At 40.4% G+C, this 18,194-nt stretch overlaps 1 protein-coding gene across 2 annotated transcripts in view; it reads right to left on the bottom strand.

The window, feature by feature from the left end:
• Positions 1–1,458: 1,458 nt before the first annotated feature.
• Positions 1,459–18,194, bottom strand: part of hipk3 (homeodomain interacting protein kinase 3) — a 67,506-nt gene continuing 50,770 nt past the window's right edge. Inside the window, exons 3-16 of one of the 2 annotated variants that reach the window (XM_012961400.2) lie at positions 15,960–16,083; positions 14,599–14,718; positions 14,027–14,113; positions 12,738–12,922; positions 10,004–10,163; positions 8,196–8,319; positions 7,337–7,458; positions 7,094–7,218; positions 6,827–6,988; positions 5,991–6,284; positions 5,053–5,184; positions 4,308–4,540; positions 3,393–3,523; positions 1,459–2,895 (exon numbers count right to left, since the gene is read on the bottom strand). In XM_012961400.2, coding sequence (XP_012816854.1) covers positions 2,419–2,895; positions 3,393–3,523; positions 4,308–4,540; positions 5,053–5,184; positions 5,991–6,284; positions 6,827–6,988; positions 7,094–7,218; positions 7,337–7,458; positions 8,196–8,319; positions 10,004–10,163; positions 12,738–12,922; positions 14,027–14,113; positions 14,599–14,718; positions 15,960–16,083 — 2,476 coding nt within the window. In that variant the 3' untranslated portion in view covers positions 1,459–2,418. The remainder of the gene's footprint in view (positions 2,896–3,392; positions 3,524–4,307; positions 4,541–5,052; positions 5,185–5,990; positions 6,285–6,826; positions 6,989–7,093; positions 7,219–7,336; positions 7,459–8,195; positions 8,320–10,003; positions 10,164–12,737; positions 12,923–14,026; positions 14,114–14,598; positions 14,719–15,959; positions 16,084–18,194) is intronic. The other variant, NM_001079256.1, reaches the window with a different exon arrangement.

Below are 18,194 nucleotides of genomic sequence, written 5' to 3'. Positions count from 1 at the left end.
ACAGAGTGGTTAGACACTTCTACTCAATTAGTCAACCTCATTAAGGACACCTGTCTTAACTAGTCACCTGTATAAAAGACACCTGTCCACAGAATCAATCAATCAAGCAGACTCCAAACTCTCCAACATGGGAAAGACCAAAGAGCTGTCCAAGGATGTCAGAGACAAAATTGTAGACCTGCACAAGGCTGAAATGGGCTACAAAACCATTAGCAAGAAGCTGGGAGAGAAGGTGACAACTGTTGGTGCGATTGTTCGAAAATGGAAGGAGCACAAAATGACCATCAATCGACCTCGCTCTGGGGCTCCACGCAAGATCTCACCTCGTGGGGTGTCAATGATTCTGAGAAAGGTGAAAAAGCATCCTAGAACTACACGGGAGGAGTTAGTTAATGACCTCAAATTAGCAGGGACCACAGTCACCAAGAAAACCATTGGAAACACATTACACCGCAATGGATTAAAATCCTGCAGGGCTCGCAAGGTCCCCCTGCTCAAGAAGGCACATGTGCAGGCCCGTCTGAAGTTTGCCAATGAACACCTGAATGATTCTGTGAGTGACTGGGAGAAGGTGCTGTGGTCTGATGAGACCAAAATAGAGCTCTTTGGCATTAACTCCACTCGCTGTGTTTGGAGGAAGAAAAATGCTGCCTATGACCTCCAAAACACCGTCCCCACCGTCAAGCATGGGGGTGGAAACATTTTGCTTTGGGGGTGTTTTTCTGCTAAGGGCACAGGACAACTTATTTGCATTAACGGGAAAATGGACGGAGCCATGTATCGTGAAATCCTGAACGACAACTTCCTTCCCTCTGCCAGGAAACTGAAAATGGGTCATGGATGGGTGTTCCAGCACGACAATGACCCAAAACATACAGCAAAGGCAACAAAGGAGTGGCTCAAGAAGAAGCACATTAAGGTCATGGAGTGGCCTAGTCAGTCTCCGGACCTTAATCCAATAGAAAACCTATGGAGGGAGCTCAAGCTCAGAGTTGCACAGAGACAGCCTCGAAACCTTAGGGATTTAGAGATGATCTGCAAAGAGGAGTGGACCAACATTCCTCCTAAAATGTGCGCAAACTTGGTCATCAATTACAAGAAATGTTTGACCTCTGTGCTTGCAAACAAGGGTTTTTCCACTAAGTATTAAGTCTTTTTTTGTTAGAGGGTTCAAAAACTTATTTCACTCAATGAAATGCAAATCAGTTGCTATCTTTTATTTAAAGTTATTTTTTCGATTTTCCTTTTGATGTGCTATCTGCCACTGTTAAAATAAACCTACCATTGAAATGATACTGTTCTGAGACTTTTCGTTTCTTTGTCATTGGACAAATTTACAAAATCAGTGAGGGGTCAAATAATTATTTCCTCCACTGTATATATATTTATATATATATATATATATATATATATATATATATATATATATATATATATATATATATATTATATATAGGAATCTAGGATCCGCTTGGACCATATTGCAGTGCCTGTTGACCGTATGATCGCCGACCGTGCAGCCAGTTGTTCCTACTCAAATAAACGCCATCAAATCAAGACTACTCAGTACTCAGCTATATCTACATGTCATTCTGAAAAGAAACGGGACAGTAGAGCTCGTCAACAGTACAACATTGAGTTCTGTTGGTAAAGAAACACCCAGACCGTAAAATCATAAGCACACAAAATAAAAACCTCAAAGCTGAGCATTACTCAAGTTATCCAAAAAAATAGATATTTATATATCAGCAGATCTGAAGTTTAAGTGCTGAACTCGACATGAATATATTAAGTAGTAACATTGACAACCTCAAATATTTAAGGCACTATGTGTGGGAACAGTTTACAATGCAGCTGATAGTATTCGGACGACAACATTTAAGAGCAAGGTCTAGGCAACTTTCTGTTCTGCCCATGCAAAAAAGACTCATGCAATGTGAAGAACAACTTCGTAGCTAAGTGACCCCAACACTGAAACAACAAGACATACAGAATACAAACGACTTACTAGGACACTGCTGACATAGTGTGCATTTGTTGCTCTAAACCTGTACACTGAATGGCTTCCCAAATGTAGACGTGTCTTGCACAAGTTAGAAGGCAATTGTATAAAAAAATAGCAGGAGGGAAATTGGGCTTCTCCCCCTGTAAGTCACCTGTCTAGATTTACTATAGAAGAGAACAGGACCAAAGACGATTTATACCAAATGTGCAAAACACATTAAAAGTGATTTTTTTTTTTTCCATTTTCTTTTTTTAAAGCTCAAGATTGTTTAAATTGCACCCAAGTCTACATGATTTTTTAAAAAATATCCTTAATTTCTTGTGCCATGGCATATTTATTAAAAGGCCATGTTTTTAAATTCTTCTTTGAAATAAGTCTGAATCTTTGATCTTCCTCCGAGCGTTCTTGAGATCTCACATGTACGGATACTGACTGAGTTTCGTAGGGCTCATTGGAAATCCTGCGTAAGCAGGAGACGCCGTGATGTACGAATGGGATGGGAATATTGGCTTGAACTGAGTCTGATGGATGGTTGGGGAGGGTAAGAGGCGGGGATTGATGCCCACCGCAACTTGGTGAACGATGCCACTAGGGTGAGACAGACTGTAGGTCGGGTGCTGTAGAATAGGCCTTGAGGTACATGGAGAGGCAAGAAGGTGGGCTACGGGTGCGGCACTGCTCAGCGATGCGGATGGGGGGTACGAGAGAATAGCAGGCTGTCCTCCAATGTGGGTGCTTCCTGCCAGATGCGCGTGCAGAGCGCTGTGAGTTGGGCTGCCATGTTGGAGGGTGAAAGGGTGACTAGCAACTGTGGGTTGCATATACGCCTGCTGCCTCATGTGCCCATAGTTTCCATTCCATTCCTGATGACCGGATCCAAAATGTTGCACCTGTCCAAAAAAAAAAAGTGGAAAAGGCCTTTTACAATTCATATGAATCTATAGTAAAAGGATATTTTCATTTATAGACATGGGTACCCCTGGGGCAATGGTAAATGGCTTCTATTACTGCTCAGGAATGTTCCTTCTGAGTGCAGAATCAAGACCAGCAGAGTTCAATTTTTACTGATCATGAAAGTTTCTGGCTGCACTTCTGTACAATGATACTTTGGGTTATGTATATAGTATTACTTGGGGCAGAGTGCCTGTATCCTGGCTCCTTGGATTATGTCTACTCATGGCAACCCCCTGCTTGTACTCAGCAAAACTCATAAGAACTGGGTAGAATACAATTATTAGGAAAGCATGTGTATCAAACACAAAGGCACTTGGGACAATCACACAAAGTGAAAGAATTCAGCACATAAGAATATTTATTCCATGGCCATAAATACCAAACCACCTGGAAAATGATGGCTGACATGTTGAAGGAATACAAAAGCACCTACTTTACTGTAATTCAGAGGTGGTTGATGCTGGAATGCTGATGCAAGTTTCTGCTGCCGACTCCCCAATGAATTTGGATGGTTTATTCTACCCGGTGCAGATCTGCCTTTGATGACAGGATAGCACACTGTATCTGGAAAACAAATCCTTACTGATTAGATTCCTTCTGCCAATGGTTACACTTATAGGTAAACCAAAATACAATTTTATGACTGAAAAAGGAAAAGACAATTAGTTATTTAAACATACTTCTGTCTACATGTATGTAATTTATAGTTCAGACCATCAGTATTGAGTTACAAGGTAAGACTTGATAAAGAAGCACCTTAGCCGTGACATGTTCAATATGCATAAAAATATAATAGATCAAAAGATTTACTTAATGAGCTTTTTTCTCTGGCATGGTACAGATGATAAGATAGCATTCGACTGAATTTAGGGGGAAAGTGCCTTTAAAGTTGATGGACATATTCTCTAATTCTGTAGGCTAAAACTCTTATTTCCAATGTGTCAACAACAGTGGTTCCCCCAAGAGTTACATTGGCAGATAAATTCTAATAGGTACAGTCAGCAAATGTGTTTTATCAAGCAGAATTACAAAATAATGATTTTCCCTATTTAGAAAATGTATCAGTTGCTTTAAGGATCCTTGTAAAGCATCAAATAATACCACTCAAATGTAACCAGTCACGCTCCCAGGTCAAATGCCTTCCTTGGCGGTAACCTTCTCAGTAAAGGAAACTGGTTGTAGTTTGTCATTTTTTTTTTTTAAATGGAGAAATTAAAGCACAGGATGGAGTCCAGAATCCGGAATTATAATAGGTTAGATGTAACAAGACAGATCGTTTGTCTATAAATGATGTGTAGTATTTTGGGATTAAATAAATAAGGGATATTGTTAGTAAGAAATGGCCTACCTTTATTTGACACCCGATGAGAGTTAAACTGGCGGTTTTCTATCCTGATGGGCGGCACCACCACGGTGCAAACTGCGGGCTTGCTATCCGTCTTCTCTGGAGTCCGAGACTCTGTGTTCTGGTTGGAATCCCTGACAAAGCTGTTCTTAAAGGGGCTGTCGTGTCCTGAAGAATCAGAACTTGGGGAGCCATTCACAGTGTCGCAGCCGCTCTCTGGTTCATCATCGGATATGCTGTAAAAGTGACAGGAGCAGCCTGCTGTTAGGCCTGGGGTGCCAGAGGGAAACCAATGCTGCCGTGCTGCTATACACAGTGCTGGAATAGTCACTAATACACAGAAATGATTGGCATAAAATGGTGGAGCTGAGGCACCAAAGGACCCCCTTGTGTCAAAACAGGATGGTGCAAGGTCTAAGTATTAGCAGGATAAACACTGAACACTTGCTGAGAGCAGCTGACTACTAACAGCAACAGGAAAGACTGTAACCCACAGTGTTTGTCACCCTAAAGTCAGCAAAATGGGGTGAAGGGTAAACTCTCTATCACCTCCTATCGGCCTCCTGCTGCAAATTAATCAGCTTGCACTGGGCAAGAGGGCTGAGGCCTACCAAACATTGTTAAATGGTGTTATACATGCAGAGCTACAGCAGGATCAATCCCCTGAGTTTGCTCATAGCCTCTACAACAAAAACAGTATGACAGCTATTCCCTGTACTTTGCTGGTGAAACTAAAGGTCAGAGTTACCTGTTTCGCCTTTTGCATGGCGATGGGCTCGACTGTCCTGAAGAACTGGTGCTCAGGGTGCTGTCAGGGCTACTCAGGGAACAAACATTCAGGGCGCTCTGGCAGGTGTCACAATCCAGACTGCGCTTACACCTAAAACAAAATGGCAGCACACTGTAAATTTGTGATATCTAAATTATGATTTAGAAAGTTATTATTAACAGGTATAGGATCTGTTATCAGGGAAACCCGTTATCAAGAAAGCTCCTAATTATGGAAAGGTCATTTCCTAAAGACTGCATTTTAAAAAATTATATATATATATTTTTAAATGATTTCTCCTTTTTCCTCTGTAAAAATAAAACCATATGTTGTACTTGATCCCAACTAAAATATATTTGATCCTTATTGGAAGCAAAACAATCCTATTGGATTTAATTAATGTTTAAATTATTTTTAAGCAGACATAAGGTCTGGAGATGCAAATTATGTAAAGACCCCTTACCCGGAAAACCCGAGCTCCCTAATATTGTGGATTAAATGTCCTGCATTAATAAAGCACCAACATATTCTGCAGCACTGTACAATAAATTAATATATAAACTGAACATAAAGAGTGTCTTTTAAATGCAATATTAGAACTTGTATTTTCTTATTGGCCTTAACATTGCAGAGTTTTATCTTTAATGGCTCCACAGAAAGGAACACATTGTTCTAATAAAAAGCCAGGTCATTTGAAGCCTAATAATAAATTGCAATAAAAATATAAGTGAAGAGAAGCAGCTTACTGCGTAGCTTCACTGATATCCTCTTATATCTATCATGATAGAGAAGCTGTGGCAGAAGACAGGAACAGGAGCTGCTAGCTACATTTTTTTTAGAGCCAAATCATACTTTAAAATAAGGGAACAAGCATATAATTATAAGGACTTTGCTTTGCTGAGATCCCGAAGACTTACTCTCTCAGTGACAGTGTCTGAGCTGGATCATCTTCATCCGTGTCACTGTTGATAGTGATGACGCTTACTGTAGGGCTCGGCGAATCCCCAATGACAATGGCCTGCTGCTGTTGGATAGAAGTGTCAGGGGCCGGCCCCTGGGTGTTATTACTGGAGCTCTGCTCTTCTTCCTTTTCCTCATGATTGTCCTGCGGTAATGCACTGCTTTCTTCCGCTCTGGTGTTTTCACTGCTTACTATCTTTGGAGAGGCAACTACAGGATTGTGGACAACGATGTCCTGAATTGCGTTTATCCTGTCACAGGAAAATGGCAAAGTAAGAGAAAAAAAAAACACCTGAAGATATAGCGAGTTCCCTTAGTATTTGTATCTTAATTTCTATTTTTGTGCAGTGGCAGTATTAAAAGCCTATTATAAATCAACTTTTCCAGTGTTGACAAGCAGTGAACTCAATGACGACATGTGGCACAGGCAGTTTTGGGATTTCTTCACAGGAATATATACGTTGGCAGAGAAAACACCTGGTGTGACATTAACTCTTCCACTAGCAAAGCAGTCAAGGAACCTCCAAATAAAGCGTAATTCTGCTTGTTGTTTTGTGAAACAATTGCTCAAACCCTGAGAGCATGTCTAGATTACCAGGAAAGGGCTGCATATTCTCATTAAGGACACAAAAACAGCCACGCAATTACCTGGGAGAGCAGTCCCTATGCCGCCATATAAACTCATCCCTCATAATCTACATAATATTACATCTAGTGTCAGACAAGTAGGAAATAAATTCCATTAATGCAGGATATAACAGCATGAAGAGGTTATATTATAACTGCTCCTTACCTGTTCTGACATAATTTGTTTCTCTTGTTAGCTGCAGGCTGAGGCCACACCACATGTGCAATACCTAAACTGATTGGCTGAGGGGCGGATAGGGTCATTTGGTTAGTTATAATTGGCTGTATGATCATCGAGTTGTAATGGTTTCCATGTGGGATAACTTTCCTAGGAGGAAAATAAAATGTATATTTTAGTTATCTTAAACTGTAAACGAGCAGTATAAACTGGAAAATCTTTCTCTGTAACTGGTCTTCTTTCTCTGTAACTTACCCCCAGTCTCCGAGTCGTTGTGGTCCAGCCATAGTGTCAGAAGCAAGCGATGAAGCTGTTGGGGCTATAGTTGTCATCTGTTGCCAAGCAGGAACTAATATTGGCTGAGTTCCATTAGACCAGGCCTTTGGAAATAAAAAAAATCAGCAGTTGTAATGCATATACTCACCGTATATAACCAAATATAAGTGTAAGAATTAGTAATAATATGCTGAAATCTTTAGAAACTTCTAGCAAACCAACCTGAGTTAAAACACCTGCTCTTATCTGCAGCGGTTGTATGGCTGGGGCTTGTGTAACCAACGGAAGTGCATTGTCCACTCTCACCGAGTAACTTGTTGGCTTTCCATGGTTTGGTGGCATTCCTAGGAGAATTAGGTATGGGTTAAAATGTTTGTTCCTAATGGAGCATTGTTGTTAGCACATAATGAGTGAAAATTATACATGGGCTGGAACACTGCTGTATACTGTGTAGCTCTGGCTTATGATGGTATGAGGGTGCCCCAGACACGAAAGGAGTGCACAAGGATTTGTATAGCCTGTTTACTTCATGGTAGCCAACACTTTCTGACTGCTACAGACAATATACGTATACAATGCACCAAAGCACCAGTAGTTAATGCCTTGCAGTCTACTGGCAGAACAAGTCTTACCGGTACACTCCGGGGCCACCCAACATCCTTTACTCCATATCTTCCCATGTTCTATCACTTGTCAACAACCCAGTGTCAAAATAACTATATATAACGTATAGGTACATCCCTGTTTTGAGATATGAAACCAAAATATTGCCCTTTTGTAAAACAGCAAAACAGGAAACTGGATTAACCATTTAATATTTTGAATGATAAAGTTGGGCTGCTATGAGGCTGTGGGCACATACTGTGAACAAATGAATGCAACTGTTTTACTACAGATTAATTTAAGAACTAACTTTTTGCTCTGCTACTCCCGAAACTCACAAACACACTTCTGTCTCTGTTTTTCTTAGGAAATATTTTAGTGACTTCCAGCGAATTGCTAAACATGGCTGCTTGTAATACAGTGGCTACATTACAGTGAGTGATATAACCCTTAGGTGACAGGTGAGGGATAGCTTTACCTTGGATAGCCGGAGGGCACAAAATCAAGGTTTGCTGAAAAGCATCGTTACAACCAAATGGAGCACTTCCTGCCTGCAGTGGTATTCCATGGTGTATAACAGAATGCCCAGATGTCGTTAAAGCCTGAAACAGAAAGAGACATGGATTGTTACATCGGGGTAAAGGTCAGGCTATACTAAACAGCTGCGAGCATAGAATAGATGGGATTCCAGGTTTGACAGCAGCTTCCTCTCACTTTTCTCAGATGAGAAGCACTAAGTGTTAAAAATGCACCCCGTAGTTCTGTGTGTGCAGAAATGCATAACAATATGGTGTAAACCCATGTAGTTAAAACTGTCCTTATATCCTGCTGAGGCCCTACTGGAGTCTTTTTATAAAAGTGCTAACAAAAGGCTCCACTTGGAATGCTGTGACCACAATTCTGTATTTATACATTACAGTATCTGAGTAGGTTTTCTCTCACACTCCAAAAAACTTACTGGCAGGCTAATTGGCTCTTGATGAAACTGACCCTAGGGTGTGTGAATGTAAAAGAGACTTTAGACTGTAAGCTCCACTGGGGCAGGGAGTGATGTGAAATAATTGATGGTGCTATATAAACAGATACGTTTGCTTTTTTTTGGCAACATTAATTTATTAATTGGGGAGCATGGAGGCTCGGTAGGGCACTACCTGCAATGAGTCTGTATGTGCTCCCTGTGCTTGTGTGGGTTTTCTCTGGATTCCACCCACACTACAAAAACACACAGGCAGGTTAAATGGCTCCTTATAAAACTAACTACACTGTGTGTGTAATAGAGACTTAGGTGCCAGTGGGACAGGGACCAATATTAATTATAATATCTGTAAAGTGCGAGTAATATGTTGATTCCACATAAAGAAGAAGGACCCCCTGGGTTTAAGCCTAAAAAGTATTCTCAGCTTCTGCCACAAGAGGGCTCAGACACAACGTACAAGCTAAAAAAAGTTGAAATAAACAAGCATTGACAAAAATGCCTGTTCAGGTTTTAAAAAAAGAAAGAATAGCTTTTAATTTTCCTTCTGAGCCCCCGCACAGGGATACAGAAACACTATCGTAAACTGGCATTTAAGAAAAAATACAACTATATCCTTAAAGGAGCACATAAGAACAGTTTAACCAAAAGGCTTCATGACTCAGCATGTCCTGCGCTCGGAGCCTATTAAGTCTTAATTATTTCTCCATTTAAAAAGAGCACATTATTAAATCAGCGGCTAATGCCCTGATTCTGTGTTAATGAATGCAGCCATTTCGGTGAACATGCTCAGGCGGCTGGAGACATAATATAAAAATAAAAGGTATTGCAGAAAGACATGAGAAATACAAAGGGCTTTATATAATGTGACATTTTGTACTAAAAGGGATCACTGAACCATCCAGAGCAGCAGAAAATGTTCAGGTTTAAAATAAGGCCTTAGCATACAGGTATTCTGTAGATTTTAGAACAAGATGTGTACAGCATTAGCAACAGATACATGCTTAAGAGGCAACTTCAACTAAAAGCTGCTACATGCATTAAGAAAATGCAACGCTAAGGCAATTTACAGAGAGCATTTTTTACAATTTTTCAGTGGTTTTAAATTTATTCAGTGTAATTGTAACTAAAAGCTGTAAGTCTATCCCTTTTTGTTTTCTAAATCTTGAAATCCCATAGATGTCAGTTGTCCTGCACGTAAAATGAATATTCAAAGTTGCTTACAATTACATTATGGGGGGAAAAAAAGCATTTTGGAAAAGTTCCCCTTTAAGCAACCATTTCTGTGCTTTGAAACACTCATGTTTACTCACCTGACCCCGAATGGTACCAATTTTGGTAAAGCCAGCAGACATGCTGCCAATGTTTGTAGATGTGATCGGTCTTACGATGGAGGTCTTGTTGTGGTTAGCTGTATCACCCACGTTTGGGCGGGCCTTGCAAACATCCATAATATAGAAACATGATTTCACACTGCCAGAAGAAGAGAAATGCAATTATATGTATTGTTTATAGCAAGTACACCGCCTGTAATCAATATTGGACAGTCACAAGTTCCATGTTGAGTCTGTTCCTAGATAGTTCATTTGGTGGTTGTTAAAAAAGCTTCAAGGTCTATTCTTTCTTTTTTCACAGTTAAGAAAGTTCTATGCAATCCTTGTCCTCTTACCCACATTAACTTACTCTTGGTCTTATTTTCTACAGCTACAAAAAAGGATTGCGACAAAAGTGGAAATAAATATAATCCTACAAATACAGTGGTGTGAAAAACTATTTGCCCCCTTCCTGATTTCTTATTCTTTTGCATGTTTGTCACACTTAAATGTTTCTGATCATCAAACACATTTAACTATTAGTCAAAGATAACACAAGTAAACACAAAATGCAGTTTTTAAATGAGGGTTTTTATTATTTAGGGAGAAAAAAAATCCAAACCTACATGGCCCTGTGTGAAAAAGTAATTGCCCCCTGAACCTAATAACTGGTTGGGCCACCCTTAGCAGCAATAACTGCAATCAAGCGTTTGCGATAACTTGCAACGAGTCTTTTACAGCGCTCTGGAGGAATTTTGGCCCACTCATCTTTGCAGAATTGTTGTAATTCAGCTTTATTTGAGGGTTTTCTAGCATGAACCGCCTTTTTAAGGTCATGCCACAACATCTCAATAGGATTCAGGTCAGGACTTTGACTAGGCCACTCCAAAGTCTTCATTTTGTTTTTCTTCAGCCATTCAGAGGTGGATTTGCTGGTGGGTTTTGGGTCATTGTCCTGCTGCAGCACCCAAGATCGCTTCAGCTTGAGTTGATGAACAGATGGCCGGACATTCTCCTTCAGGATTTTTTGGTAGACAGTAGAATTCATGGTTCCATCTATCACAGCAAGCCTTCCAGGTCCTGAAGCAGCAAAACAACCCCAGACCATCACACTACCACCACCATATTTTACTGTTGGTATGATGTTCTTTTTCTGAAATGCTGTGTTACTTTTACGCCAGATGTAACGGGACACGCACCTTCCAAAAAGTTCAACTTTTGTCTCGTCAGTCCACAAGGTATTTTCCCAAAAGTCTTGGCAATCATTGAGATGTTTTTTAGCAAAATTGAGACGAGCCATAATGTTCTTTTTGCTTAAAAGTGGTTTGCGCCTTGGAAATATGCCATGCAGGCCGGTTTTGCCCAGTCTCTATCTTATGGTGGAGTCGTGAACACTGACCTTAATTGAGGCAAGTGAGGCCTGCAGTTCTTTAGATGTTGTCCTGGGGTCTTTTGTGGCCTCTCGGATGAGTTGTCTCTGCGCTCTTTGGGTAATTTTGGTCGGCCGGCCACTCCTGGGAAGGTTCACCACTGTTCCATGTTTTTGCCATTTGTGGATAATGGCTCTCACTGTGGTTCGCTGGAGTCCCAAAGCTTTAGAAATGGCTTTATAACCTTTACCAGACGGATAGATCTCAATTACTTTTGTTCTCATTTGTTCCTGAATTTCTTTGGATCTTGGCATGATGTCTAGTTTTTGAGGTGCTTTTGGTCTACTTCTCTGTGTCAGGTAGCTCCTATTTAAGTGATTTCTTGATTGAAACAGGTGTGGCAGTAATCAGGCCTGGGGGTGACTACAGAAATTGATATTGAAATTGAAAATTGATAAACCACAGTTAAGTTATTTTTTAACAAGGGGGGCAATCACTTTTTCACACAGGGCCATGTAGATTTAGAGTTTTTTTTCTCCCTTAATAACGTAAACCTTCATTTAAAAACTGCATTTTGTGTTCAATTATGTTATCTTTGACTAATAGTTAATGGTTTTTGATGATCAGAAACATTTTGTGTGACAAACATGCAAAAGAATAAGAAATCAGGAAGGGGGCAAATAGTTTTTCACACCACTGTATATGTGTAGCTATCTGCCAAATACTCAATAAAAGGAAGCTGTAGTGCATAGAGGTTTAACATTAGCCCTCGGCTATACTGCCTTTAAATAATCGTCTTCAAGACAAATCCCTACGGCAGGGATAGCTGCTATCAACTTAAGTGCTATTTTAAATGCCTTAATTCCAGCACTATGGAAGATTACAAGTTCATGGAGAATGTCATTACCATTAAACAAGGCATATGGGGAGCCAGTTCTAGCAGTTCAGTCCCTTGTAAAGAGTTGAAAATAAAGACATGCTTCTTTTAAACAGTGATGCCTAATGTCTGAAAATGGCCATACACTGGACTCAGCCCCTCTGGATCAAGACGGCAGCTTATTCGTTTGTATGAAGCCAACAAATAGTCCGATCAATACCAACTAAGAATTGACCATATATTTATCAGGCAGTCTGACAATGCCATCAGATGTGGTCCTTACCTGACCGGTCAATGTAAGCCCCCAGTATGATCCAATCATAAGCTGGATTTGGCCTAGCACATGGGGGTCCAAACTGCACAGAGATCCACGTACTTGGCAAGGTTTCGCCAAACAAGGGGAACTCAAAGTGCACCGTCAGCTTTACATGTAAGCAGATTTCAAAGTGCATTGTCAGCTTTACTTGGAAAACTGCAGGAAACTTACTGGTTGCTGTGGGGGAAATCTAACAGGTGCTTCATTGTAATGAATGATTGGCTCAGGGTATCGGCTGGACTTATTCTCTTATCAGCATCAATCATCAACATTTTCTTCAACAAGGCTACAAACTCTCGTCTGTCCGCTTTTTCTGCCATCAAGTCACTACCGTCGAGGTCCACCATCATATTCACCTGTGACAAAATACATGCTGTTAGTTTAAAAACCTGCTACAAGACTTACACAATACATTTTCCACTGATTTTAAGCTGATCCAACATGCTGACTGGACCTAAATACTCAGAAGCCAAATTATTTTATTTAATTTTCCTTACAAGACCAAATGGTTAACAGTTCTGCTAAAGGCTGCCTGCTATGAGCTGGAGCCTACTCAAATAGTATGCCTAGCTTTGAAATGGTCTAGATTTTCCTAGTCCATTAAAATAAAACTGCTAGAAGATAGTCAAAAATGCTTACTTCTGCTATTAGCAAGAGTTTGCAGATTATCGTATGGCCGAGATCGGATTATAATGATGAAAAACAAATGCCGTAGGGGCGTGGACTGCATCAACTAGCTGATATGGTTCTGCCCGTACTGGATTTTTAACCTTGCCAGATCAACAACAGCCAGATTTTCAGCCAGATGTCAGTAGGGCAGCTCCATCAAAGGACCCATACACAAGCCAATAAGCAGTTCTTATTGGCCCAAGTATGGCCACCTTAAGGCAACACAGCCATAGAAAAAGAAGGGGGTTAACACTCAGTTATCTCAATTTTACAAACTCAGCTGGTAAAAGGGAAAAGGGGTCTATATCCCCTTTAATTTATACTTGGAAATGTAACTTGTGGATTTTTTTTAATAAAGAAATTTGGACTGTGAGCTAAGTACTACAGGTATGGGACTTGTTATCCAGAATGCTCGGGACCTGGGGTTTTCTGGATAAGGGGCCCCTCCGTAATCTGGATGTCCATACCTTAAGTCTGCTAAAAATAACTTCAATTAAACCCAATAGGACTGTTTTGCCTCCAGTAAGGATTACTTAAATACAAGGTACAGTTTTATTATTACAGAGGAAAAGACTTTTTAAAATTTGAATTATTTGATTAAAATCAAATGGGAGATGGCCTTCTCGTAATTCTAAGCTTTCTGAATAATGGGTTTCCGGATAACAGATCCCACGCCTGTACTTTAATTGCTGTGAACATATTTAAGTAAAAAAAAAAAAAAATGAGCACCCATACACACAATAAAACCGAAAAGACTGATGATAAAACCAGATAAACTATGCAATACTTACGTGCACTATTTCATCCAAGTTGTTGAAAATATACTTCCTAGTTTCTTTTGACTTAATTCCTGTTTCTGCTTCGTGCTCTTCCAATGTCTTATGGAAAAGAAAAGAATGTGTAATGCAATGTATAATGTTTACACTAAACTATATCGATACGCTCATTTAACATTACTTTCGCAATATTGCAGCACACTGTATTGCGGACAATACATGCCTGGGGAAGAGAACTAAGCAGTCCTGAAAGCTAGCATCTTTCAATAAACAATAAAAGTTCTCACCAACTTTACATTTTTCTACACCTGAGAGAGAAATGGGCCTTGCTGTAATTATGGCTCGCACACACAAGCGTCTGCCTGCTCCCAACATGAAAATGTGTCAGCAGCATGTGTCATATCCATAGAAATTACCATAGACTATTCTCTGAGAACAGTCTTTGTCTCTTTTCCCAGGGAACACATTTTAACAACAGGAAAGCTGTCTAAATGTAGAATGTACTTACCTCCTAGCTGCAACAGTAAATGTAACAGATGTGCACAAAGACAGAGATGGGCATGAAGGAACAGCTAGCAGGAACTTACTTTTAACCTCCAGCTGGGGTATGGGGCATCCGGCTCGCGACAAAAGAATCTGGATGTTTTTGTACCCGCATTTATTAGCGAATCCCCAGGTAACCCTTGTGTCTGTGAAATATATCTGATCTGGAAAAGGACAGAAAAAGAGAGAGAGATATATTCAGTATTCAACATTCTCTAAACACTGTACTGGCTCCATAAATATCTGACCTATGTACAGATGTTTTACACGCAGTCCTGCAGCAATAGCCATAGGAATACTAAGTACAGGTGTAGTGGATCTGTGGGTCACTGGCCAGATATGTAAACCCTCAGAACAATCAATGTAGAACAGCTCTTCTGAGCACTTCTGCCAGTTACTTCTTTCATGTCAAGCGATTAGTTTTTACACTGCTCATATTATCATTTTGAAAGAACAGCACCACTTGCTATTTAAGTCCAATGGACACCGTTGGCAGAAAATGGAAGCAAATGAAAAGGCCTGTTGATGCTGAAAATGAAATTAGTGAGAAGAGTCTGATTTTTCTTTAGCCACTTCAAAGCAGAACAACTTTCACTAACCTCATTTTTCCTACTGACCAGTGTGTCCAGTCAGAATAACAGCAAGTGGTGTTGTTGCTTTAAATTCATTATATCAGAGGGGTTACATTTATTATACTAGTAGGGTAAAAAAAAACTGGTAATATCCTGAAAAGTAAAACAAAAAAATAATGTGAAATATACTAACTATACTAACACCAATTTACATTTCCTTTAAAGTTTAAACTATTAAAGTAATAAATTTGTTACTTTTTCAGTCCATTTGCTTGTAAAGCACTGAGTTATGAGGTATGTATCCAGTGGGAAACATGAGAGCTGTTATCATGGTCTGCGTTGGAGTAAGCAGACAGTGCCACCCAGCACTGAGTGATCCTGCCCACTGTGTGTCTGGGCTCAGAGATAAAGGCAAAAGCACAGGAGAGAGCAATATGTGCACCAAGCCTGCTTTAAAAGGGAATGATACCCAGTAGCTTTGGAGTCAACAGCTTTATATATACAGAAGTCATTTCCTTTCAAACAGCATTGCCTTGTTGGAAGCAGACTTTACCAGTGCGCTTCTTATTCATCTATCATATAGTATTTGAAAAGGGATGCTTCTGCTGCATACTATAATTGGCGCTTTTGAGCGCTTAGTGCTGCTTGGCCACAGCCCTCATGTTACGCAGATATAACTGGCGTATATAAAGATTTATATTCCGAAACGTTGTTTATCTCGGCTTTCATTAAATGCATACACAAATGGTTCCAAATTGATGTTTTTTTTCTCTAAATTCAGCCAATGGCATTCAAATAACTGGACGGACATATTCTCCGAGCTGTACACTTACTTGGTCATACTCCTGTGCTCCCGGGTAGAGCGGCCATCCCAGGAACAACTCTGCGATCACACAGCCCAGGGACCACATGTCTATGGCTTCACAAAATGGCAATCCCAAAATGACCTCTGGAGCTCTGAAACAACAAAACATAACCGATATATATATATAAACTATGAAAGAGCAACGGTATTAAGGGATAAAAGACTTTAAAATCATTTAAAGAGGTAATTCACATTTACAGTTTTCCTATTCATCTTCCAGTCTCTTATTCAAACCACTGCCTGGTTGCTAGGGTAAAATGGACCTTAGCAACCAGATAGCTGCTGCAATTCCAAAGCGGAAACCTAATGTTGAGTTAAAAAAACTCAACAAATAAAAAATATAGATCAAATATCGCTGTCTTCATCATACTATGAGTTAATTTAAATTCAAACTACCCCTTTAACATCATGGGAAGCAAATAAAGGTTGCACTTCTTGCTTGAAGATCTTAGTACATCTATAAAACGGGGAAGTGAAAATGTAAAACACGTTGTGGAAAATTCTGCTCCATTTTTAGAAATGAGTTTGTTTAGTTTTTGCTCTCAGTTAGTAAGCCATCTGCCTGCAACCATGATCTAAAGTTTCATTAAACAAAACCGATAAATGAGGGAGTTTTTGGGGACAAAACTATGGCTGCAGGCACCGCAGAGTGAACAAAAGTAGGATGAATTCTTCAAGGGAAATATTTTTACATGTGCGGGCACTGAATCACTCGACTGTCAAGTGAAATGAATTTGGATTATTTGGATTCTTTGTGTTAGTGGCCCAATTAAAGCTGCCCCCGGTAACCCTAGCCATTAGGTCACCTGCGCAAGTCATTCGCCTGTGGCAATAACCAAAGCCAACCTGATAACAAAATCCGCCCATTTGGCTTGAAATGTGAACCCACAAACCCTGCGGCGCTGGGAAATTGGAGGGGGGTGGGGGTTCCTAAAAGGAAGCTTTGAGCTACAATAGCTTTTTTTCACATTTCACTAACAAAGAAAGGAGCCCTTCAGGCAGCAGAAAGTTCTGTTATTACAGGAAGGTTATGGGATGACCCCTGCGAGGAATTGAATTTCCCCGTTTGTATGCTGTGTGCAGGTCCGAGAGTGCCAGCGACAGCTGAACGGCAGCACAGGTGATAGAGCCCAGACAGCTGGACATGGCAGCTGGGAGTCAGGAAGCAGACAAACAGCCCACGTAACCCATTCACTGCCGGAGACAACCAGCAAGCAAGTTTAGGTAGAGAATAACAACAAACAGCAGCTGAAAATTCCCTAGATGCTTTTAATGACGGTTATAAAGTCTTTGTAGCAATGCTAATTAAGGGCAACAGAATTTTAACACCCAATCAGCTGTCACTCTGATCATATAGTAGCTGGGGCCCCTATACACTCTTCTACACCCTATACACTGCTTCTATACCTCTGTCCTTCATTGCACTGTATGGCTGGGAGAGGCTCCTGTGAAAAACCACCCATAAACTCCAATAGCCACAAAAATAATAAATACAATTGGACGCCATGGAAAAAGCTGCCACGAAAAAACACCCATTTGACTTCAGTGTGTTTTGTGAATTCTCACCATTTCCAAAAGAGAAATGGGACAGATTCACTTGTTACTATTCAATTTGTGTGTGGGCAAGTCAACACTTTCCAATGGATTTTTAGAGAAACATGTAAGGTTTAAAAAATAAATAAATAACAATAACAGACCAATGCAATAAAGGCCTTGCAACGCCTGCAGCCCTGAGGAATCCGTACAGATTTGGCATTTCTACGTCACTTTTTAACTGCAAGGACTCAGATAAGGGGAGTTTGCTCGGTGTAAGCCTGTGTTGCTGCTGTTCAAGGTCCATCTTCCCGGCTGGCAGGCCAAAGCAATCAAACACAAGCTTGTACTTGCCAGGGCAACGCTGGGCTACCAATGCTTGTGACAACCAGTCGGTTCAGGGCGTGTGCTACGCTCCCTGGCTGTGCACCAGTTTAACCCAATTTAACACCCACACACAGCATAATTATGATTTACAATTTAACATGCCTCGCTCTGTATCAGAACACCAGCTATAACTTGGGAATTTGGATTTAGCAGAAAACACTCTATCCTGAACTGGCTCCTACCTATCTACTCTATCCATGGGAAGTACATTGCGGCACAAATACCACCATGATAATATACCTCTGACTCACAAGGACCATTTCCCCACCCCCCTTAGGCTGGC

Source organism: Xenopus tropicalis, chromosome 4 (assembly GCF_000004195.4).
Source record: "Xenopus tropicalis strain Nigerian chromosome 4, UCB_Xtro_10.0, whole genome shotgun sequence".
In the NCBI taxonomy this organism is placed as follows: Eukaryota; Metazoa; Chordata; class Amphibia; order Anura; family Pipidae; genus Xenopus; species Xenopus tropicalis.
The sequence above is the reverse complement of the archived record's forward strand: the minus strand, read 5'-3'. Positions and strand labels throughout refer to the sequence as shown.